This window comes from Morus notabilis, unplaced genomic scaffold, assembly GCF_000414095.1.
Source record: "Morus notabilis unplaced genomic scaffold, ASM41409v2 Scaffold1782, whole genome shotgun sequence".
NCBI lineage: Eukaryota > Viridiplantae > Streptophyta > Magnoliopsida > Rosales > Moraceae > Morus > Morus notabilis.
Genome location: NW_010364648.1, coordinates 39,900 through 64,535, shown reverse-complemented (window position 1 = coordinate 64,535; position 24,636 = coordinate 39,900). Strand labels below are relative to the sequence as shown.

The 24,636-nt window shown below is 33.0% G+C and overlaps 1 protein-coding gene across 1 annotated transcript; it reads left to right on the top strand.

Annotated features, from left to right (window-relative positions):
- Positions 1–12,251: 12,251 nt before the first annotated feature.
- Positions 12,252–20,061, top strand: LOC21387415 (ABC transporter G family member 25). The gene is made up of 3 exons (XM_010106853.2): positions 12,252–12,659; positions 12,815–13,664; positions 18,774–20,061. Exons 1-3 carry the CDS (start codon positions 12,528–12,530, stop codon positions 19,826–19,828), a joined length of 2,037 nt encoding a protein of 678 aa, XP_010105155.1. The 5' UTR covers positions 12,252–12,527; the 3' UTR covers positions 19,829–20,061.
- The last annotated feature ends 4,575 nt before the right edge of the window (positions 20,062–24,636 follow it).

Below are 24,636 nucleotides of genomic sequence, written 5' to 3'. Positions count from 1 at the left end.
GGGGGGGTTTATTATAGATTGCACAATTTTGATTTTAAAGTAGAGCTAGATGATGAGATTGACATCCTTGACGATGATGAATTATAAGGCAGTGACAGGCTGGACCTAATTATTTACAACAACTTAGAAAAGAGAGTATTTATTTACTGGCTTTTCTATATTTTGTATGATTCTTCCTAATCTCAACCTAGCCATTTACTACATTGTTGTCATTTCTTGCATGATGGAGCTATTAATGCTTAAGAACAATATTGAGGAATAAGCAGAAAGTATATGAAAAAGAAAAGTATAAGACTTTAGCATGTTAAAATGTGCATGGTGAGGAGCGCATGTTACATTTCTTACAATTTTTATAATGGTGTTAATGATTGGGCATACAATTGCAAAAAATTACATGGTGCATATAGGGGGAAAAAAAATTTGCCAAAAGTGTAGGGATCACTCTGTTAAAGCATAAAAATAATAGGGGCTGTCGGTGCCAAGAATGAAAAGTATTCTTTTCATATTCTATAATGAAATTCTCCACGAAAAACGTAAGAGATATTAAAAAGTCGTGTTCTTTAATTATAATCCGAAGGTACAAATTATGATGGTTTTCATAATTGCTCCATTAAAATAGTTTTTTGTCAAATCTGTTTCTACCTCAACATCATTTTCCTAAATTATTTACCATCTAATTTGCTTTACTAAAATCTTTTATCAATAAAATAACCAAAAAGTCTTTTATTAATAAAAAAATTATGTGAAATCTGCCTTTTTATACACTTAATGTTATATTACATTTCTCATTTCTGCATGTTGCAGCGAAACCTATACATTCAAAATTTTAATATGCAGCACATGAAGCACTTGCAACATCCACCTAAAACATAGGCGTTGACTTATATAAAATAAATAAATAAATAAATAGAGACGTTGACTTCTTACAATATCAGGTCAAAAAGAGTACGGTTATTCTCCAAGCACTTCAAAATTTATTTACCATTAATGGACTCTTTTACTGCTTTTTAGTACACGCGAGACTAAGAGAAGAAGGTGTCTAACAGTGGAGTGGATAATCAAAATATCAAATTCATATTGCTCTATGCTTTCAATAATTTTAGCCCGTGTCAATCGCCACTTGGATCTCAAAAGAGACGTGACGAAAGTATGAGTCGTATTTCTTTCTGTTCTATTCACAGTTTTAATAGATTATCAAATAATAATAACTAGACTTAAATGCCCAATGTGAAGATATCTCTGTTTTTGCTCAAAATAAAGTGTGAAGAGAGAGACAATTCAATCTCACATTACGTATACAAAAACAATTTGAGCCTGTAAATAATTGAAGAGCAATTTTTAAAAATACTTTTTTAAAATGGAGCTCTTTTTTATTTATACCGATTAACATTAATTCATATATTTTTATCTTTTTAAACTAGAATTAGTTTTTTTTAAAAAATATATATTTTTTTTAATATGCCACTTTAGCCAAATTAGTGAGGGTTCTTTTTGTTTTTGTTTTTTTTCAAAATTTGTCTGACTTTGTTGCCTCATAAAGGCAAAAACCAGCACGTTACGACTCTCATGGGTTACAAGTTACAAAGCAGAATAAATCCAACTTTGACGGGTTATAAGTGGACGTGTTGTGGACGGAAGAGAGGAAACAGTAAAATTCCCCCTACATATCTTTGTATTTTTTTTTTCTTTTTTTCTTCATAATTTTTTTTTTTTTTTTATATTTGTTTTCTATTACGTATTGTCTTTTCCGTTATTGAATCTCTAGTGGAGTACAATGTTATAAAAACTGGTGGTTCTTGATAAAACGCTCATCCCTTACCTCCCCACGTGGTAGAATTCACAAGATCTTCTTCATGAAGAATATGCGCATATTATCCCAGTTTGATAATCATATATAGTTATGCAATTAATATCCTTAGGCCAATAGTAAAAAAGAAGAGATTTCTCCCATATTTTTTTTAAACACTGTTATTTTTTATTTATTAATCATTAAATCTATACTAAATTTAATAAAAATTAAATTATATAAAAAAATAATATAAATTTAACGACCGATAAATAAATAAATAAATAAATAAATAAATAAATAAATAACATTACTTGTATTCTTAAAAAAGAACACCGGATAAAGTCTGAATACAAAAATATGCTCTTTATTTTTTGTTCTTAATTTCGTGCTATACATAAATAATGATGAATCTCCTTTCAAGATAATAGTAATAATAACAATAATAAATAATAATAAGAAGAATAATGTTGACTCCTTACGTGTAGTGTTCTTTACCAAGAGTAAGAACCCACGTTGCCGAAAATGTCTCCTTCAACACCTTTATTGGTTCACGATAGACTCGCTTTTTCCTCTTTTCTTCTTTAATTTAATGCACGCGAATAACAAAGATATTTCACCTTTAGCCAAAAAATTAAAAAATTAAAAAACTTGATATTCCACCGAATACCTATTAATTGAGTAGGCAACAAACAACTAATCAACTTAAAAACAATGTTGTTTGTCGCTTTCATTAAAAAAAAAAACATTTAAAAAAAACCAATAAAAGGGAAATGGTAACTCTTTTGGTAGGTAGTTATAACATTCGGAGAATTCTGGTGTAAAATATCAAAAATAGCGTACGCAATTTTTAGTGGACGATTAATTTATGAATTCATAATTATTATTTAAAATTATTTTTAATTTATGTGTATTTTTTATGAGAAAAAATATTATAATAAATAATAAATTATAATTTAAATTATGATACGAATACACCAATTAAACATATTCTTAATTTAATTTGATTCTTTTATGATGTGATAGTTTATATATATGTACAATAAAAAAATATTCTATTATATAATTTTTAAAAGCTTTTTTCGATATATCAATATATTAATAAGTCAAATTTTTTATTTATTAAATATATAAAAAATTATATAAAAATTAAAAAATACATAAATTTAACGTTTAAAAAATCTATTCTTATCAATACACTAAACATAGCGAGAGATTCAATGACTTTTATAAAAGGTCAAAGTAAACTTTTTTAGTACGGTATGAAAAAAATCTATCGACTGTTCTATTTTGGAGTACCATTAAGTACTTTTATCTTTTTATTGATGACCTAAAAAAAGTACTTTTATTAATTTTTCAGTTTTTCACTTATTTTTCTATTCTAATATAATTTTAGTGTGATTAAAAATAAAAATCATATAAAAACTAATAAGTTTAAATGTCTAATCAAAACCATACCTTTAAAATGGTGTACTAAATTAAACAAAAAAAAAAGTTCTTATAAAAAATTTACTACAAAAGTATCTTTTTCTGCCTCTACTTACTTTAAGAGATTTATAAGAAGAATACTTACTTTACATTTTTCTGCTGAGGTACATTTGTTGATGAATAAACAATGTTATTTTTTTTTTTTTTTGCTAATAAAAAAACAATGTTATTGAGTGCCTTTTCTTTTCCTCTTTAATGGATAAACGGTGTTGTGGAGTGGAAAAAAGAAAAGAAAAACAAAGCGAAGTGGGAGAGGAGATTTGGGTTGGGAAAAGGCTGAATGGGCGAATTTTGTGAGTGAGTGGTGAGCACGTGCCACAAGGCTTGTTTACCCGACACGTGTCATGTGGTGAGCCTAGGAGGTGGATTCTACATGGAAAGTGAAACCCCACTGAGAAGAGTTAAGGAAGTGGGAAATTCTAGCGTCCCGGGACCACCCACTATGTGCGTTCGTGACAGCCCAATGAGGGAAGCGGAGAACAGTGAGAGGTCACCGAGACGCGGGGTTGACGAATGAAGTCCAAGTTAAATGTACAAACCCACGTCACCATCAGTGAGAGACGGTCCCGTTGTGTTAGCTTTTCTCCCTCCCTTCCAAAACATGACGTGTCGCTTCTTGAATGTACCGCCGGAAAGGCCATATTCCCAGAGCGCCCTTCTTCCTCGGAGAGGCGAGGTGGGTCGAGAATGATTTATTTTATCTATTATTTTATCTTCTTTTTTTTTTTTTTTTCCCTAAAGTCCATTATAACAAATTTGAAAACAAATAAATTTATGCCACAATACTAATTTTTTGATGTTGTACCTTGCAACGGATATTAAGAATTTATCTCTTTATTCCGTATTTTTTATACATCTCTGTTACATTAATTAGTATCAAAGCATAAAGTTCTTAAACATATTGTAGGTTATCGTGCCTTCAAATTGCTGTTAGAATGGAAACAATACCTTCGCCGCCATGTCTCCCACCGCCGTTGACGATGGTTCAACAACAACTCAAAGAATTGGTCACTCAGGTTGCCAATTATATCAACCGTCGTTTCACTATTTGTGTCGCCACACTTGTCACTTATGATCTCAAGCTAATTTTTATCGAAATTATCCAAAAAATAAGAAGATCAAAATTAAAAATTTAATTTTAGTCATTTTATTAATGATCAAAACTGATGGCAAAAAATAACAATAAAAACCTAAATAGCAAATCTAGTAATCTTATCTCTAATCGAATTTAAAATAACACAATCTAAAAATCCTATCTCTAATTGAATTTAAAATCTAAATTCTAAAGCTTATCGTAAAAAGAAGATTACTATCACTAGTGTCCCTAAATTTTAGGATCATTCTTAGTTTGTCCCTTAAACTTTACAAATATTCGTTTTACCCATATACTTTGAATTGTTCTCATTTAACCCGTTATGCTGTGATTTCTATTAAAAACATATAGAACAAAAGAGAGTAATGCATGTAGTCTTCTTATTTGAAATTTTGTTAAATACAAACAGATAAAAACCACATGATCACACTTAGGCCTCGTTCATTTTACCGATTTAAGTTTTTAATTTCAATTTTGTTACAGTTAAAAGCTATCACAAAAAGTCACGTTTAACTTTTATGCTACAGTGAAAAGCTCTCACATAAAATCACATATCAATTCGAATTGAAAATTCAAATTCGCGAACTAAACGAGGCCTTAATCTCATTTATTTTTTTGCATGATTTTAACAGAAATTCTTATAGAAGGCTTAAATGCGACAAAATCAAAGTTCAAGGGATATAGTGAGTTTTCAAAATTTTGAAAGTAAAAGTAAGAATATTCTCAAAATTCAAGGGCATGAATGAGATTAATCCTAAAAGGAAAGAACAAATTATCTTAAAATAACAAAAACACCCTAAAGATAAGGCCCAATTTAAAATGCAAATAATTAAAGATAAACTTGCTAAAGAGAAGCTATACGGAAGCAACCGTTTGTTTTATGGGTCTTTTAACTTTTTGATGTTTTGATGTTTTTCATTTCGAAAATTAAATAAATTTTATAAACAAAAGAAAATAATGGTGTTTTTTTTAAATCTTTTTTATATCTTGTTGTTTGTTTAAAAGTTAGTGAGTGATGAAAGTGAAACATAATTTTTTGAATAATGTTATGGATATCAATTTAAATTTAAAGTTTTGTGTGAATTGTTATTTTTATATTAATGAGTGTTTAAAATATTATCACCTCAATAATGATAGGAGATTGTATTTATTAATAGAAAAATGTCAATTTACGTGTCATATTAATTGGTATATAAGAGCGGAGACGTTTGGTTCATGGATTCAGAACTATGATTCAAAATCATTCGGTTTTACGTGTGTTTTTTTTTAGAGAAAATACTGTAACGAATCACGAATTATGACACGAATACCCCTTCCAAACGTCCCTGAGTTGAGATTGGAGTTAGCGTCCTAGTATTACTCTAATTTTTTTATTTATTTTAAAGATTTGAAACATAATTTTTAAATCTAAAATATATTTTTGTAGCTTACAAAAATAGATAAATAGACCGAGAAAATTAATCTAAAGCTATAGACATATTCATTTAATTAACTCGTATTTACTTGGTCTGTCCGTATATATCTACAAGCATTGACTTTTCACTTAAAAGTATCCCGTCACATAGTTTATACAATTTCACAAGCAACATTTGCCAAGTACCTGGTCCCGATACACGATAACCATTTTGTGACCTACATTATCTTAGAGGTAATTGTATTCTTAATTTTCACGAGAAACCTCGTAATGGAGATCCTCCAACTTCCTATTCCTATTATCCTAATCCTCGTAATGTGATAATTCCTAATCTTCTTTTTCTAACTCTGTTTTCCTGACTTCTATTTCTTTTTTTCTTTTCCTTTCATAGCTCCATAATTATGTCATATCTCGATTAAATACCACATAAAATAAAAATATAACGTGTCAATTGCAATATCAAATGACATATCTTAATTGATATTGTTGACGGTCAAATTTTACTAACAAAAAACCGACCGGATTACCTCTTAGTTTTCCTTCGGATTACCGGCCGCGTGTGTGTAGTTTAACGTATCAGGAGTTGATGGGTATGTGTGTGCGTGTATTTACTAAATCATACATAGACAAATGACACAAGGAGTTTTTATAGTGGTTCACTCTATAAAATGAGAGCTACATCCACTGTAATTTTGTATATCTTTGTTGGAAGATCACAACTTACAATGATAATTCTTACTAAATGTGTTCTTTCTTAGTTATCTTTTTTGAACCCCTTCCTTACTGGGGTCTTCCTTCTTTTATATTGGGCTTCCTTCACTTAGGGGGTTTCCTTCATAGGTAGAAGCACTCAAGTGCTCTCCTTTGGTAGGCCCAGACGTAGCCCACTAATCAGCACTGTTCACTCAGCCAATTAGTCTTCTATTACGACTCTGTGCTTCTCCGTAATACTTTTCTGTCCCTTGTGGGAGCGGTCTGACAGCTTACAATTAATGCCTGCAGACCTCCTTCACTTCTGCACGTAACCCGTCATGTCTTCCAAAGAACGTTCCTCTCGTCGTCAGCACGTCTTAGCCCAACTGCCTTCTTCGGTGGCCCTTTCTGCGGTCGAGAGATCTTCATCTCTCAATGTCGACGGCGCAATCAGTCGACGCCATAAGGGATCGTCGCCCTAACTTGATCTTCGCAGTGGAATAGGAGGGGTCCGTAAGCGTCGAGGATTCCTTGTTTAGTGGGAATTTAGTCAAGACCACGTGTCGCATTCTACTTCGTCCACGTGTCCGTCACATTTTCCCACACAACAGATATGACAATATAATTTGATCAAACAAAAAAGTGAGAAAAAACAAGAGAGATAACAAAGCTTATTCCTTCTCTCCCTCGTACTACATAACATATACAGGCAAGGCCCACTTTCTTGTTGGTTAGAGTAAGATCTTCCATATTTGATTACACTACAAGATGTAGAATTCCCTGCACCTTCAAATTCCAATAATAATAATAATAATAATAATAATAATAATAATAATAATAATAATTGTTTGTTATTCCAAAAAAAATAAATTATTTTTATTCCTTCTCTCCCTCATACTACATAATATATACAGGCAAGGCCCACTTTCTTGTTGTTTAGAGTAAGATCTTCCGTATTTGATCACACCACAAGATGTAGAATTCCCTGCACCTTCAAATTCCAAAAAAAAAAAAAAAAAAAAAGGATCTCCACTCAAGATGATTAAAAAATTGCCTTACAAGAACGTAAAAATTTATGAACTGTATTACATAGATAGTTTTTTCAAGTCAAACCAGATAATATATCTTGAACTGAAAACGTATTAGACGTATTATATATTTCTATCTTTTTCACTCATTTCAAAAGGTATGAACTATTTTTCATACCGACTGTGGATGGATCGTTGCCGGTTTGAAACTTGTATGAACTAAAATTCCATTTTGCACCACCCTGAGGTTACCAAAATCAAAATTAACACTGGTTCAAATTTGCCTCTTTTTTCTTTCTTTCTTTCTTTTTTTTTTTTTTTTTTAGAAAAATCATATATAGTTATAAATGATATAAATAGACACTGGTTCAAATTTAATTTCTTATTTATATTTTATACTACCAAACATTAGTTTGAACTGTATAAAACCAATATAAGATTAGAACTTTTAGTTCAAAATTTATAAAGTTTAAAACCATACAATTCGAACGCAAAGTAACAAACACTAAATGTAGAGGTTTTACTATGTGAATTGTGTTTAACGTATTCAAAATAGTATTTTTTTTTAATGGATTGCTCGTTCCTCTGGTTTCTTTTTTCCTTTAAAAATCATCAATTAAATAAAAGAAAAACATATAGATAAACTCAAATTTTCAATTAAATTTTACTAAATTCTATTTAGTTGTTATATATTTTTATTTAACTAGTGAGTGTGGCACGTGCTGACTAGTAACAATATTAATGTAAAAAATGATTATGTGAACATCAATTTTGAAAAAGTTAGGAGGAAGAAAAAGGCTGAATTTTATAGATGTAAAATAACGGTTAGGTTGTATAACTTCTTACATCCAGAAAAAAATTCTTACAGTTGATTTATTTTATGTTGTTTTTTAAACATGGGACTTTATGATTTTTTGGAAGAAAAATAAAATGTCAAAACTCGTTAAATATTTTTTAAATCTCAATTACATTATTCACTTTAAAATTAAAATATTTGAAGGACATGATAATCATAGTTCTCAAAAGAATATTATAGTGGAACATTCTCTTTTCAATTGCTAGAATTAGTTAGGTGTTAAAAATAATTTGTTTAAAATAGAGATATATAAGAAAAACAACTTCGATCAAAAAAATAAAAGATAGAAGAACGTTATAGGTAGGGGTGGCAATTCGTGTTACGTGTCGTGTTTTGATCGTTTTTTTTAAATTTTCAGTCAACCCGAACACGAAATTTTTTAAAAACCGCGACACGAACACGACACGACCACTTTACGAGCTGACACGACACGACCCGAAAATGACCCGTGACACGAAATTGACCCGTGAACCCGAAATTGACACGAAAATTGTATACTTTTATTTAGTTTTTTACATATTAGAAATAACTTAAAATTCATAACACACTAAATTACAATAACATCCATTGAAATTAAACAAATAATAGTATAAGATTTTGAGTATAACTATCATGATATCACAAGTTCATAATAAAATTTAAAATATGAAATGAAAAATATATGTATTTTTTAGTTTTTTACGAGTTTCGTGTCGTGTTCGGGTTAGGCGGGTCCAACCCGGAATTGACCCGTATTTTTTATGTCAATTTCAGGTCGACCAAATTCTGACCCGAACCTCTTTTTTCTCAACCCTAACCCGCAAAATTCGTGTCGTTTTCGAGTCGTGTCGTCGTGTCGTGACCCATATTGCCGGCCCTAGTTATAGGAGTAACAAAAAAAAAAAAGCAAAAAGGTGGCTTCACATGAGATGCAACTTAAAATGCTCTGATGATAAAGTTACATGTTTCAAAAAAATGGATCGAAATTTGAAATATTTGATGAGTTGACACTTGTTTAAGATATAAAATATTTTCTTATCATGAAAAGGTAATAAGAAATGAGAATAGGAGTTGTCATATTTTACTAAAAAATTATTACATTAAGAATTTATTTTTTGGGTTGTAATCGTAAATTTAGTTTATTAATTTGTAATATCTTAATAATGATACTTATATATCTATATTTAATATCTCAGTCATACGAAATAGAATTACTATTAACTAATTTTCATAGTAATTTATTATAATAAGAAAAGCATATACAATTGTGCAGAGTGTTTTTTTTTTCTTTTTTTTTTATTGTACACTTTTAATTAATGACTATTGAATTATCAATTGAGCAATTTTATTTACATAACCATTTAATTATTCTCTCTGTAATTTATTTTCTCTCTCATAATTCGTTATGTTTTATTCTTCTAAAACAATACATTACGAATTCATACTCCCATAAAAGTAGTCATCCAACATCCACTAATAATACTCACCTAAAAATAAAGAAGCACAAAATGAAAGGTAAACAAAAATAGCACAGACAAAGGAAAAGAAAAAAAAAATGCAGTTATGTTGATAATAAAAAGACAAACTATTAAAAGAATACACGAATATCAAAAAGAAAAGTATTGGTGTGTTTAAAATTCGTTTCAAAATGATTTTATTTTATATATGAAAATAAAAATTAAAACGTTTACATTTTCATTTTAGAATCATTTCTGAAAATACGTTTGGTAGTTTTATTCTGAGATTGTTTTCATTTAAAAAAAAAAACTAAAACTGCATTTGGTGGGTTAATTTTTAAAAACATGTAATAATATTTTAAATAATAATATCCGGGAGAACAAAAACCAATGCCACCTGAAGAAAAGTCACCACCCTCCGATTCGCCTCGGCCGACCACCTTTATCATTATTCCTCTGTGTCCAAATCCTCGCATAGAACACCCCAAAAACCACAATTCCCCCTGCGGCAACAACACTCTTTAGCACCACAATCTACCTGTGTTCTCATCAATGTAATCCTCCAAAATCTTGTTCAATTTCATGGCCATATTATGAAATATATAGCAAATACACTATGGAACAAATCAGAGATTAGCATACTCACCCCAAATCAGGAGATAAAGCGAGACGTAGAGCAGCTCATGGCGCTAGTCCGACGACGCCTCGCGGCGGTCAGGAGATCCAAATGTTGGACTTCTTCCCCAAATAGTAGCACCAATCGGTGTAGTTCTTCAACAGCTTCTTGCGGAAGTGGCAGAGGATGCCGCGTCGAGTGTATCGATGTTGTTTGGCGGCGGCGTGAGGCGCATTTGGGCGTTGGCAAGGCCGTTCCGCAGCGCCGCCGTCACGGCTCGAACCTCCGGGTACCGCAATGACGGGTGGTCTACGAGCAGGTTGTGCACCAAGATTATGTTGTACGGCTCCGACTCCGGGTCCCCCACCACCGCCGCCGGGCCCGGACGCGACGGTGGGGATGGTCGCTGGCGGAGGTTCATGAGAGGGTTGAATCGGAAGATGCAAATAGGAGAAGAATGAAACAAAAACGAAAACGGAGAAAACGATATTAAGTCATTTTCAGATTTTGAAAAAAAGACAAAAATATTTTTATTTTTAATTTTAATAAACTGTTGCATCAAACACGTTTTTTCTATCCGTTTTAATTTTTTATTATCAGAAAACGTAAAAAACGTTTTCAAAAACAAAAATAAACAGACACATTATTATCTCTGTAATTATTATCAAAAAATCAAAAAATAATTGTACACGCAGAGATACACGGAAATCAAAAAATCAAAAAACGCAATTATTTTCTCTGTTATTTAAAGAAGGACACTGATAACAAGAAGACAAATTGCACGCGGAGATATTGTAAGGTTTACAAAGGCATCCGCAGGCTTCATTAGGGGGGGGGAGGGACCCAAGTGTAAGCAAACTGGTCAATCGCCAGCTTCTTGTTTATGCAATCTTTTTATATATCTATAGACATAATTTGCCATTTTTAATGACCGATGGTGTAATACCAATTATTGTAAAACTTTGTTTTAATTTATTTATTTTTTCCTTAAAACATTATACTATGTATATGCCTAATGATAGAACATCTTTATTCACAGTGGCGGAGCCAGCTTTTTACTTCAATGGAAGTGTATAATAAATTTTTTTTAATAAATTATCTTAGTGGGAACATATAAGAAAATATATTTATTTTAGTGGGGACATATATTACTTCAGTGGACACTAAATTTAAAATTTTTAAAGGTAATATTTAAAAAAATAATAATTTAAATAGGAGTGATAATCCTCACTGAAGTGTACTTAAATCCGTCACTGTCACTGTTTGTTCAACCCCGTCGGATGAGGAGTGGGTTAAGCGAGGTTCTCTTACAATACATGTGGGTCTCACCCGGTGGGACACACCGAGTGAGCCCATACCCTACTAAAAAAACCCGACTCAACCCGATGGAGTTGAGCAGGTTTTTTCCATGCCTAATAAAGTGTAGCACACCTACTAGATAAAAGGACATTAATCCTACGTTCAATCTTGCTCAAGAGACGTTTCATAACTTCACTCATCATGTATACCCCCGCCAAAGCAAATTATTTTGAGCCATATTGAACTTAGATAAATTCCCTCTTATCTATGCATGCCTGCTACAATGCTGCCATTCCATTAAACCCTTTGCTGATCTCTTCTCTTTTTCAGTCATGACGAGAGAGATCAATGACAAACAAAAGGAATCATAACAAGCTAGAGAGGGAAAATTATATATATGTATATATATATATATATAAGATATTTGAAGTGGGGACGGTGCTGGCATAGAAAGAACTTTCCATGAACCCATCTCCAAAAGCTGCCAACTGGCACATGGAGCTGCCACGTAGCCCCCTCAGCTGTGGGCGTTTCACTTTGACGTGGCATGCACTGAATCCTTGGACCTAAATAAATACCCCCTTTGTGTTCCACCCCACTTTGTTCTCTCTTCTCATCACTACTATCCTTAACAAAAGCTTCTCCAGTTCTCATTTCCCGTCTCTCATTTTGCTTTGCCTTTGAAGGAACCCAAAAAAAAAAAAAAAAAAAAGCCCTCCTTTTTCCTTCCCCATATTTCTCTCTTTTCTTTTCGTTTCCTTTTTGTATTGGATAAAAACATATAGAGCTAGCAAGTAAGTTTTATCACCAACCTAATAATGCCAGGGGAAACTGCCAACGGGTCAGACATATTCGACGGTCCAGATCGTTCCAAAGATCATAATTTCGGCCCTCGAGATTTTCGTGGCTTGCCATCTTTGATGTCGTTTTGCTCTCCAATTACTCTCAAGGTACGCATAGAAAAACAACATTCCTCATTATTTCCCTACAGGCTACATCACTACTTTTCAAAACGCTTCCTAATTTAAGTGCTTTTATTGCTTTTTCACCAACAAATTTAATCAAAAAAGCAGCTTTGACTCATTTGGTAATAGTTACGCCGCAGTTCATAGACGTCACGTACCGTTTGAAACTCGAGACGAAACACAAACCGGGAGGGACCGTCATCAGCCGTCGGATATGCGGCAACGACCCTTCATCACAGCCGTCGGATCACCAGATTACCACCGAGAGAACCATCCTGCATGGGATCACAGGCATGGCGATCCCGGGAGAAATCCTGGCCATTCTGGGCCCATCAGGAAGCGGCAAATCAACGCTCCTCAATGCACTCGCCGGACGGCTTATCCAAGGACAGGGATGCACCGGAACAGTCCTCGCCAACAACAAAAGACTGTCCAAATCTGTACTAAGGAAAACCGGATTCGTCACCCAAGATGACGTACTCTTCCCACACTTAACCGTCCGCGAAACCCTAGTTTTCTGCTCCCTTCTTCGCCTCCCGAAAACCCTAACCAGAGCCGATAAGGTCTCCGTCGCCGAGTCGGTGATGTCGGAGCTGGGATTGGATAAGTGCCAGAACACCATAATCGGGAACACCTTCATACGTGGAGTCTCCGGCGGGGAGAGAAAGAGAGTGAGCATTGCTCACGAGCTGATAGTAAACCCTAGTTTGTTGATTCTGGACGAACCGACATCGGGGCTCGATTCGACGGCGGCGTACCGGCTGATGACGACGCTGGGGGCGCTGGCACAGAAGGGGAAGACGGTGGTGACGTCGATACACCAGCCGTCGAGTAGGGTCTACCAGATGTTTGATTCGGTTCTTGTGCTTTCGGAAGGGAAATGTTTGTATTATGGAAAAGGGGCCGACGCCATGCCGTATTTCGAGTCCGTCGGGTACTCGCCGTCTTTCCCCATGAATCCGGCGGACTTCCTGCTTGATCTCGCCAACGGTACGTAAGCTTTTTTCTCCCTTTTTTTCGTTTCCTTTTTGTTTTAAATTTATGAGTCGGTTTGATCGTTCTCTTTTTGTACTTGACTCGGATTATTGGATTTTGGTTGCCTTTTCCTTTGTTTGTTTGTTTGTCTGTTTGTATAATTCTGTTGGTGTTTTTTTTTTCCCCCCGTTCTGTTTTGGTTTTGATGATATCCATACATACATATACATGTATACATATATGTATGTATGTATATGTGTATACACAGTGGAAATGATATGATATAGTTACCGTGTCGTCGCAACATTAGTTGGTGTTTCCCTGCTGGAATAGTAGTACTGGGAATTATGGTGGAGAAGAATGGCCAAAATGTGCTGAAATATGGCTATAGGAGCTTGCTAGATAGAGCCACGTGGTCCAAAGAGAACGGTCGACGATACGTTATCCATTAAATATCGTATTCATAAGGTTAGATATTCAGAGAGTTAGGAAATGGTTATTATTTATTCATGAGCCCACTAGCTATCACTTCTCCATACTTGGTGTCTGCCATTCTTTTTGGTCATAGTTATTTTATTATTATTATTATTTGCGTTTTCTATGGGAGATTAGTCCTTAGATCATATTATATACCTAATATATGTCTCATGCGTTTGCTGCATTCATCATTCATCTGCGTGCCACAAAATATTAGCCTCAGCACCTAGTGCATTATTGATTAGCTATGACTCTCTCCTTCTCTTACTTTTCTCAAATAAACATATCAACAATGACATTCTCTCTTATATATGGCTACTTTTTGACATTCTCATTTTTTAATCCTATACTTACAGCCCCTATGTGTGTGTGTATATATATATATATATATCATATAAATTCCTATATGCTTCTCTGACGATTTCCAAATAACAAGATTTAATAAAGAAGACATCCAAAAAAAAAAAAGCTCTTGCTAAAACTGTAAGCACTAATTGCAGTGTGGTTGTTGAGTAGGACTTACTGACATTTAAGGTGGTGCCTAAACTCTGATGACTGAAAGACACATTAATATTATCATATTCGTACCTAATATAAACAGTTTTCCGTGAGATACTAATGCATCTTAGAATGTATATTATACTATAATGGATAAACAAACCTTGTCGTGTTAAATACTCTTGTTACTATTTTTTGCTATTTATTTTCTTTTTCTTTCCTTTTCCGCAAAAAGGAACTTTGGGACAGACTAAGAATAGATGCGCAGGGGCTGTGGTATTTAAATCGTGAGCGTTCTTCATTTATTTAGTTAAAAAGAAAAAAGAAAAAAGAAAACCCTAGTGCTATCCACGTGTCCTATCTCGCCATTTTAATTGACTTGTCTTTTCCCTGATTCCCTTATTTTCCTTTTAAAGCAAAACAAGATTTGACCCTCTTTTTCTCCTATTTTTCTTCTTCTGTCAATGTTGTTTTAGCTAAAAGTCATAAAATATAAGTCGCAGTGTCCCACACGTTCCTTTCCACCACCGCCTTTATATATTAATATTTGTCTTTCCTATTTATGTTACATCAGAAAAATAGGAATCGAAACTCGTAGCTTCGCAAAATTATATTCACACATATATATATATATATGTAGAGAGAGAGAGGGAGAGAGAGAGAGAGAGGGCAGGATGAAAATGATTCACTTCTAGTTACGGCGAGAACAGAAGATCCACTTTATCACGAAAGTAAAAATACTACTTATCTTCAATATTGTGTTGGAAATCAACATGGCAGCCGATATTTGGTGCCATCAAGAAGTAATATTTTCCAATGTAGAGTTATGGAGGTCAAACATGGGGCTAGTAGTCTAGTTGAGACGTTTAGAATTGTCTTTTCTCCTTCATAATTATATGCATATATATATATATAATATATGTTGGGCATGAAAATTTAGAAAATGAAAGCATAATGATATGGGAGTTGTGCAACGGATTCCAAATCATATCTATATCATATTTCTAGGAGAATTATCAGCAATATCTTATAAGATGGGCTTTGGACCGTCCGCATATATAATTGACATCTTGTGATGTGAGGTCCTCCATAGAACTTCATTAAATTGGAGATTGAAATGACCCATATTCATTGAGGTGTTATGGTAGCGACAGGTCATGTTTCTTCTCAGAAACAAGATATGGTCTTTATGATATTTATATATACATAACCAACGGTGTCCTATTTTTGTGTGTTTTATTTCTGGGTCAAATTTCTTACAAAATAATTATGTGATTTCTCATAAATATCTTATGGTAAAGTTGGCGGTGATGTAACACTAGGGAACAATAATTGTATGACCTTGCCATGATTATATATTGATGTTTAGTATTCAACGGCCGGGTTACATAAAATGTTTATACAACTAGTTCGGTTTTTAGATGTTTTATTAAGATATTAACAAAACATGTGAAAACCTAAATAATTGTATATATAATGAGAAATACATACATGAAACTGAGTAGATTGATGGGGGAATATATATCAGATGGCAAGTGTACAGCTGATTTAATGCACATAAAAAATAGCTAAAGTGCTCTCCCTTCGGAGGCTTTCTATGAGGGCAGAACATTTGCGACTATATAGAGCATAATTACATCGCAAATTTTAAGGCGTTTGCCTCTAAAGAAACTCTCTTTTTCTGTGATCTTTGAAACCACGATAATAAAAATAAAAATAATAATAATAATAAATGGATTTGATGTGGAGTAGCTGATGATGACGGCATTCATTGCGTGAGAACCCATCATGAATCTATTAGTGCTTAATGCATACACATGAATATGTTTTCAAAGGTGGTGCATGGCATATGCATAAAGCATCTCAAGCTGGCCCTTCGTAATTATTAGTGTCGTTTATAGATAACATCAAGATATGCATAGAGAATTCATATGTATACTTCATCTTCTGAGCTTTAGTTTTGAAATTTCCGTAAATTATGATAGGATTATTGTAACGATTTTACCAAATAAACCAAAGAAAATTACCCAATATAATACATACTTGAATTCATTATTGAACTCTTTTGATAATTTTCTGGCTCTTTTTTTTTTAAAAAAAAAACTTTAATTTGTGTTTCATTTTATTCTTTTGATGCATGCATCTTCTTGATGGTGAACTCTGACACACATTAGTAGTAGAATTAGGTAGTCTTGCGTTTCAATGCGGTATCCTTCATATAGTGACCTGGTCTTTGGATCATCAAAATTTGTTTAAAGTCTGTCTTGAAATCATTAATGTCTCATAATGGGAAACCATGTGAAGTGCTTTGAATATTTCTGATTCAAATTTTACGGTCGTAATGCTTTGTATAGTTTAAAAATCACCATCGCTTACCTCATCCCAAAAACAGCTAGCCGGCCGAAAAAGGTCCAAATTCCTATCTCTTGACTATTATATGTGTCCCAACCTTCATTTAGTACTAAAGTGTGGGAAATTTTTATGATCCTCCCGTTGAAATTATATTCTTTCGTGGGGGCAACTTCAAAAAGGTAGAAAAGCATTGAATAAAAAAGTATCTTTCTTCTTCTTTTTTATTTTTTTTTTAAATTTTTATATATCCATATATTATAAACATACATAGCTAGGCTGTCCCCATACGTGTATATCCATAAGCTATTTTTGACTATTCTCGAATCATTGTTCTGGCCACAGTATTTAAAGTTTCACATAGTTTTCTCCTTCCGTTTTCAAGTGCATATCCATAAGCTATTTTTTTAAGCGCAAAAAGGGGAAAAAAAAAATGGTCATCATAATCATAAACTTAAGAAATGTTGTAAAGAGAGAAACACGTGTCGGGTTGCTTTTGCGCCTCGAGCATTTTATCAACAAAGTGAAACTTTTGTTGGTTTGAAAATTCAAAGGGAAAAAAAGAAAAAAAAGAAGTTCAGAATTCTTATGGAGAAACAAAAGTGGTGGCCCAACCTTTTAGTGGCATAATATTGCAGCACCAACATCAGTGGACTCCCACCTTAATAGCACCAACACTGGTCAGCTTTTGTTAAAACTTGTTTAATCAAAAAGATGTCGTCCTTACTATTATTATGTTTACACATGGTATTGATGTTTTACACCTTTAATTAAATTAAAAGGTAATTAAATAATTATTCCCTATTCATAGTGCATTGCATTTCTTACCCTATTAGTCCCTATTTTGTATTATTTTATTAGTAAAAAGATTTGAATGTTCTATTCGGTGGACCAATAGGGTCATTCCACCATGTCTATATAGTCAATTTGTGTTCTCTTTTGTTGGAATGATCAGTTTTGTCTATAGCCACGTTCCATATCTATTGCTTAGATAATACTACTCATAAATAGAACTAGGAATCTCTTTTTTTTTTTTTTTTTTTTCATGAAAGAGGTATTAAAAATAAAAAAGAAAAAAAAAACTAGGAAACGAACTGAAAAGATAAAAGTCCCGGCGAATATTTATTTTCCAATCTTTTTCTATATATTACTCTTCCTTTCGATGCTATTGAACTAAAAATATTAATTCAACAAAAGCTCCTTTGGTTTGAATTAATTATTACTCATATACACACACATATTCTCGAATATATTCTGAAACTCTTGGGGTCTCCAATGGGTTAGTACAAAAGAATATAAGGTATACATAGCTAGAAAGTATATTTCATTACAAGATTGCGTATATGTATAGATATATACACATGTAGTGGCTGTACTAGGAACTTTTTAGTTCGGCATAATAAGAAAAAGAAAAAGTAATAAAAATTAATAAAATTCCTTGTTATTAAGTTGGAGCAGTACAATAAATATAATTCTTTATTAAATTGAGGGCACAATTGTGATTTTCTAAATTAACCAGGGGGAGCAATTAAGTTCCTTTCAAATGATACGTACATGTAGTAATAAAATTTTGTATATCAGGTGCTCAACTGAAGTAAAAATGCTCGGTTTACTCTATTTTTGTATAGTGCATAGTATTTAAAAACTCCATATGATGGAAATATCAGTAGTGTATACACACATATACACATATACATACATATATATATATATATATATAGCATTAAATTCTTATAATTTACGTGGAATTAATGTTAGTTTCAAAGAGTAATTAACCATGATATCCTTGGACTTGTGCAGGTGTCTTCCAACATGATGGTTTAAGCGAAAGAGATAAGCCTAACACCAAGCAAAACCTAGTTTCCTGCTACAACACCTTGTTAGCTCCAAAGATTAAAGCCGCTTGTACGGAAAGTACTGCTAATACTAATTCTACCAAAGAAGCATCTTTGAGCGATAACCAATCTTCCAAAGATAAACTAGCAAGTAGTACTACAAGTTGCTGTAGAATCGGCTTTTCGACTTGGTTCAACCATTTCATCATTTTGATGCAAAGAAGCCTCAAAGAACGAAAGCACGAAGCCTTCAACACCCTAAGAGTTTTCCAAGTAATCACCGCCGCGATTTTGTCCGGCCTAATGTGGTGGCACTCCGACTTCGTCAACATCCAAGACCGCCTCGGCCTCCTCTTCTTCATCACCATCTTTTGGGGCGTCCTCCCATCTTTCAACTCCGTTTTCGCCTTCCCTCAAGAGCGCGCAATCCTAATGAAGGAGCAGGCTTCCGGCATGTACACCCTTTCATCGTATTTCATGGCGCGAATCGTCGGTGACATGCCGATGGAGCTCGTCCTCCCCACAATCTTCCTCATCGTCGCCTACTGGATGGCCGGGTTGAAACCCGAATTCGGTGCTTTCCTCTTGACCTTGTTGGTGCTTCTCGCATATGTCTTAGTTTCTCAAGGACTTGGCCTTGCTTTAGGAGCTGCAATCATGGATGCCAAACAGGCTTCAACCCTAGTAACGGTCACAATGCTGGCCTTCGTCTTGACCGGCGGATTTTACGTGCACAAAGTGCCGTTTTGTCTGTCATGGATCAAGTACGTTTCAACCACTTTTTACACTTACAGGCTTCTGATTAACGTCCAATATGGGGAAGGAGAAAAGATCTCGGCTTTACTCGGTTGCTCTCGCCGCCATGGAAGCGAAGATCATTACAATAAAGCGAGTTGCAAATTCATTGACGAAGATGTTGCAGGACAGATTAGTCCTATGGTCAGTATCTGTGTCATGTTGTTTATGTTTGTTGGGTACAGGTTATTGGCCTACCTTGCTTTGAGGCGAATTAAAGTCTAATTTGATCACACATAATTTGGATAATTAGAGTTAGGTTCTGATCATGAAGATCTTGTTCTACACGAGAACAACTTCTCGCAATTGTAAGTGTTCCAAAATGGAGTTCAAAAGGATGAAGAAAAGGATATATATATGCATTTCTTTACGCTCATTTCCGTTCCATTGGTGGATCCCGGGATTTTCAAAATGACTACGGAAATGGGAGACTGTGATGGCACCAATAATCTCCTTTTAACGCGTATATAGAGAGCAAATGATATATTTGCTTTGACACTAGCATTATGAGTTCTTTTCTTGATATTGAAATGCAACAAATATTGTTTTTTGGGATAAAATCTACATGAGCGTCCCAATTTTAGGATCCACTTCTTTTGTAATGGTCGTGGTTGATCTTGGTGAGACGAATAGCGTATCTATTAAGTGAGATTTTGAGATAAATGCGAAAAATCAAATCTACATACATCGACTTTTATGATGGCGGCAAGTTTAGAATACTTAAAAAAATAACACTGATAATATCATACTCGAATACCGATAGTAAACCACCGCTAACCGTCCTTGTTGAAGGTATTCTACCATGTTATTAATGGTAACCTATCATGACATGAAGTATAGTTCATTGTGATACTAGAAATATATAGTTACCCTATCGTGCCAGCAACGCTAGTTTACGATGCTGGTAGTGTGGTTTCTTATCGGGCGTGTTTAGTCCTCCGAGGCTCCGATTTCCTCGCATCCTATAAAAGTGAGTAGCGTAACATGACACAGTTTTTTCAACATGATACGATACTAATATTGAAAAAATCTATCCCAAATTATTGCTCTACAGCAGCAGCAATATCTAGAATATCCTGCGCCAAAAGAAAGCGAAAAGTCCACGCTGTTGCCCTCAAAGGGAATTAGCACCACGGGCCATCCGTGGCAATACATCCGTCGTTAGCTTTCATCAAATTCAGACAAATATATGCACCTTTTGCAGCCATGAACACCTTGAGAATGCTAGAGCTCTTGTAGAATTTATCACCGGATAACCAATTAAGGTTGGCCTTATTGTCACAATCAATATATATATATATATATATGCTTATCCTATCATGTGTCTGATTACGAAAGTTTTAAATGTGTATTTTTATGTTTTTGTCCCTCTGAGCGGTAAGGATTATTGAAGCCGGAGTTACTCCCCTCAAATTATAGCTCGTCCAATTCCAAACCTTCATAGGAATGGAATGAACTTGCAGGGCTTTGCAGAGCTTCTCTTCTCCTAATTTGAAAGTACCCCGGAATGATGCTAGTTACAAATATGGTTTTTTTTTTTTTTTTTTTTTTTTTTTTTTTTTTTTTTTTTTTTTATAAACTACCGATCAGACTAAAAATAATTTCTTGGACGGTTTAGGTTTAAAACTTAAAAAGTTTTCAATATTTCACAAAATTATACTATTGTTCATCAATAAAAATAAAAAATAATATTCATAGTTTTTGCAATTTAATTAAAAATAACAAATGTCTAAAAATTCATCATCATCCAAAGTTTTTATACAAACCAAAAACCGAATTAAAAAGTTACGATTACATAAACCAAAGTTCACGAACCAAAGTTTGTTCATTTCTAGGGTTTCAATCTTTTAGCACACAAGAGGCTAGGTTTCATTCTTTTAGTGTTATTAATCGATTAAAGGGTTCAAAAAAAAAAGATTATTGGAGTAGTGTGCAGAGTTTTATGTTTAATTATTGAACGTGGTAAGGTGCATTTTATTAGTTTGGAACCTTTTTTATGACCAACAGAAAAATAACATACCGAGAAAAATATTTTGAAAAAAAAAAATTACATTTGTGCAATTTTAGGTGGTCTTGGCAGTCCAAATTACTAGCCAAACCACCTAAACTACCTAATAATCTAAAATTAATCAGCGATTAATTTGGTTGAGTTTGGATTATGCAATATTCGCGGTTTACAGTTTTTTTTTTTTTTTTTTTTTTTTTTTTTTTTTTTTTTTTTTTGGAAACCCCTAATTACGGAACTCATCACTACTGAAAGCATTCCATTCAGTTCCTATGTCTGTCATTGATCAAGAATCCTGTTTGATAGCTTGAATATTCCTTTCTAATCTTTTTTTTAAATAAATTTAAAAAAACTTAAGACTTCTTGCTTTTATGAGAAGAAATAATGTTCCTCTCAGTCCGCAGGCGACTTAGAAAACATGACGAAAGAAGAAGAAAGCTTCGAAGCATGCAGTGAAATTAACATCAAGGAAATAACAGACTTTAATTACATCTTTCCACGAAATTATAAACAAAAACAAAAAGCAGTACTTAACGACTATAAGAAAATACAAGCTACACTTGAAAGTAACCTGGCAGCACATTATTAACCAGCAAAAAAGATTGCATTAATTTTGTAAAGAATCAAAAAATGGCAATGGGGTTGTTTAGCTAAAAATTAAAGCAACAAAATATAATCAAATAATGGAGTTGGTGAGCTTCATTATTGCTAAGAAAGTGGTCAAGGCCACAAGCAGACACAAAGGTCGTGTTTGAAATTGATTCCATTTTTATTTTTCACATTTTTTGAGAAAGAAAAAATGAAACGTTTTCAAAACGGCGTTTGATGCAATAAAGACAAAAATTGAGAGAGAAAAAGAGACATTAATGGGTATTTTTACACTGAAAATAATCTCTTGATAAAACTACTAAATGCATTTTCAAAAATAATTTATGTCTGAGATTAAAAACGTTTTCATTTTCATTTGCATACAAAAAATAAAATTATTTTGGAACGAGTTCCAAACGCACCTAAAACTTCTTCTGTCTATACATATGTTACATTTTTTTTTGAATGCTACACACGTTACATTTATTTAAGCCCCCCACATGAAATAAACGTGTCATTATTAATTAATGGAATTTTGTTTTTCTCTCAAAGGGAAAACCTTATATTACTTACACAATAACAACTACTATATTGAAAAAAAAAAAAAAAATTGTTCACGTTCAGGACGCACTCATTAAAACAGAAACAACAAAATTTAAAATATATAGTTAATTATATGCATACATGAACAAGCAAGGTACAAGAAAACATTTAAATCCATTTCAGAGGCAAAAAAAAAAAAAAAAAAGATATCAATGGAGAGACATATATGGTGCAATATAATAATTAGAAGGCAATGTTTTTTTTTTTGAACTACTCATGCATATCAAGGAAATGAACAGAAAATTAAAAAATAAATTTAAAAAAAAAAAAAACAAATGGACATGAGATTCATATGTTTTTTTTTTAAGGTAACTCATGGTTTTCTTGTCTTTGACTAAATTATTATTATTATTATTACTAATTACTATTTTATTTTTTTCGATTTCTCTCCTCTTATATATATGAATCTCTGTTTTAAAGATTGTTGGGATTGATTTTGAAAAAAAAAAATTAAAATCTAGAGAATTAAGCCGATTTTTGTACAAAATTAAGAGTAAAATAACTCTATTTCATAGAGTTATCAACCATACAACAGACAAGTAACTCTTTTCCCGGATCTGTTCTTGCTGGGTTTACTTATTATGTTTCTTATTAGTTTCTTCAATTTGTCCTATTTGATTGCTTGTTAACCTTCTTTCAATTCCTTTTCAGTCGTTTTAAGAGTTGCCATATAATTTAATTGATGCATATGCTTCTAGACTCTGCGATATGCAGACTTTTTTTGTGTGGTTTTTCAACATTGTATATATATACACATACATATATATACATCTTGAATGAAATATGATGAAGACTAATTGTATATATATACACATACATAGACATACATATATATACAAAAAGTGGTATTATATACCTAATTTATACTGTAAATGCTTCTTTGAGTTTGCTTTAATGACCTCAATTTTGGGCTTATTATTAACCTTTCAATGTGATATCAGGGATATACATTGGGGAGGGAAAGGTGATCCTTTTCACTCGAGGATCCTCAAGCCAGGAAATCAACACCACAGGATGTGTACCTTTTGACTACCATATGTCACCTTTAGCTCTGATTGAAAAGCTTAAGACTTAGTTCACTTCGCGGATTTGAGTTTTTAATTCGAACTGAAATGTGACATATTCTGAGAGCTTTTAACTGTAGCAGAAAAAGTTAGATGTGACATATTTAAGAGCTTTTAACTGTAGAAATTTAGAACTGAAAACTCAAATCGGTGAAATGAACGAGAACTAAGTTGGTGATAGTTCTATGTCCATTTTCTATATTAAGATCTTAAGTTGAGAATTTTTAAATTACTATAATCTAAAATAATAGAACAATTTGATCTCTGAGCAACCTTTAAACCTTTTAACGAGAGTGAGTCTGTAGAATATTAATTCTATGGAGTTATTATTCGAATACATCACTTTAATAAAAAAGTTTAAAAAATATCATTCTCAGGAGGAAAAAAAAAGAATATTTACTCTATGATTTCATCTCTTTTATATTCTATTTTTGTCTCTCTCTTCCCGCTGTTGCATAACTCTTGTCTTGCCGCAATGTGAAGTCACCGGATATCCCTTTCTTTGCAACATTGACGTTCCATCGAGCCACCATTCCACCGCAACGTCACCGGTTCTCCCCTTCCCTGGTGTTGCCACCACCGATTCTCCATGTCGCCACCACGAATTTAAATGGGATGTCCATGTCATCGCTGCATCTATACTATATCCTAGCCTTGAATCTCCCCTGTACAAGGTTCTTTATGCCCCAATTTCGTTGTTAAACACTGATTTACTTAAAATAGTCACTAAGCAACAAATTGGTTGTTTATTCTATTTTGTATTACTTTTTACT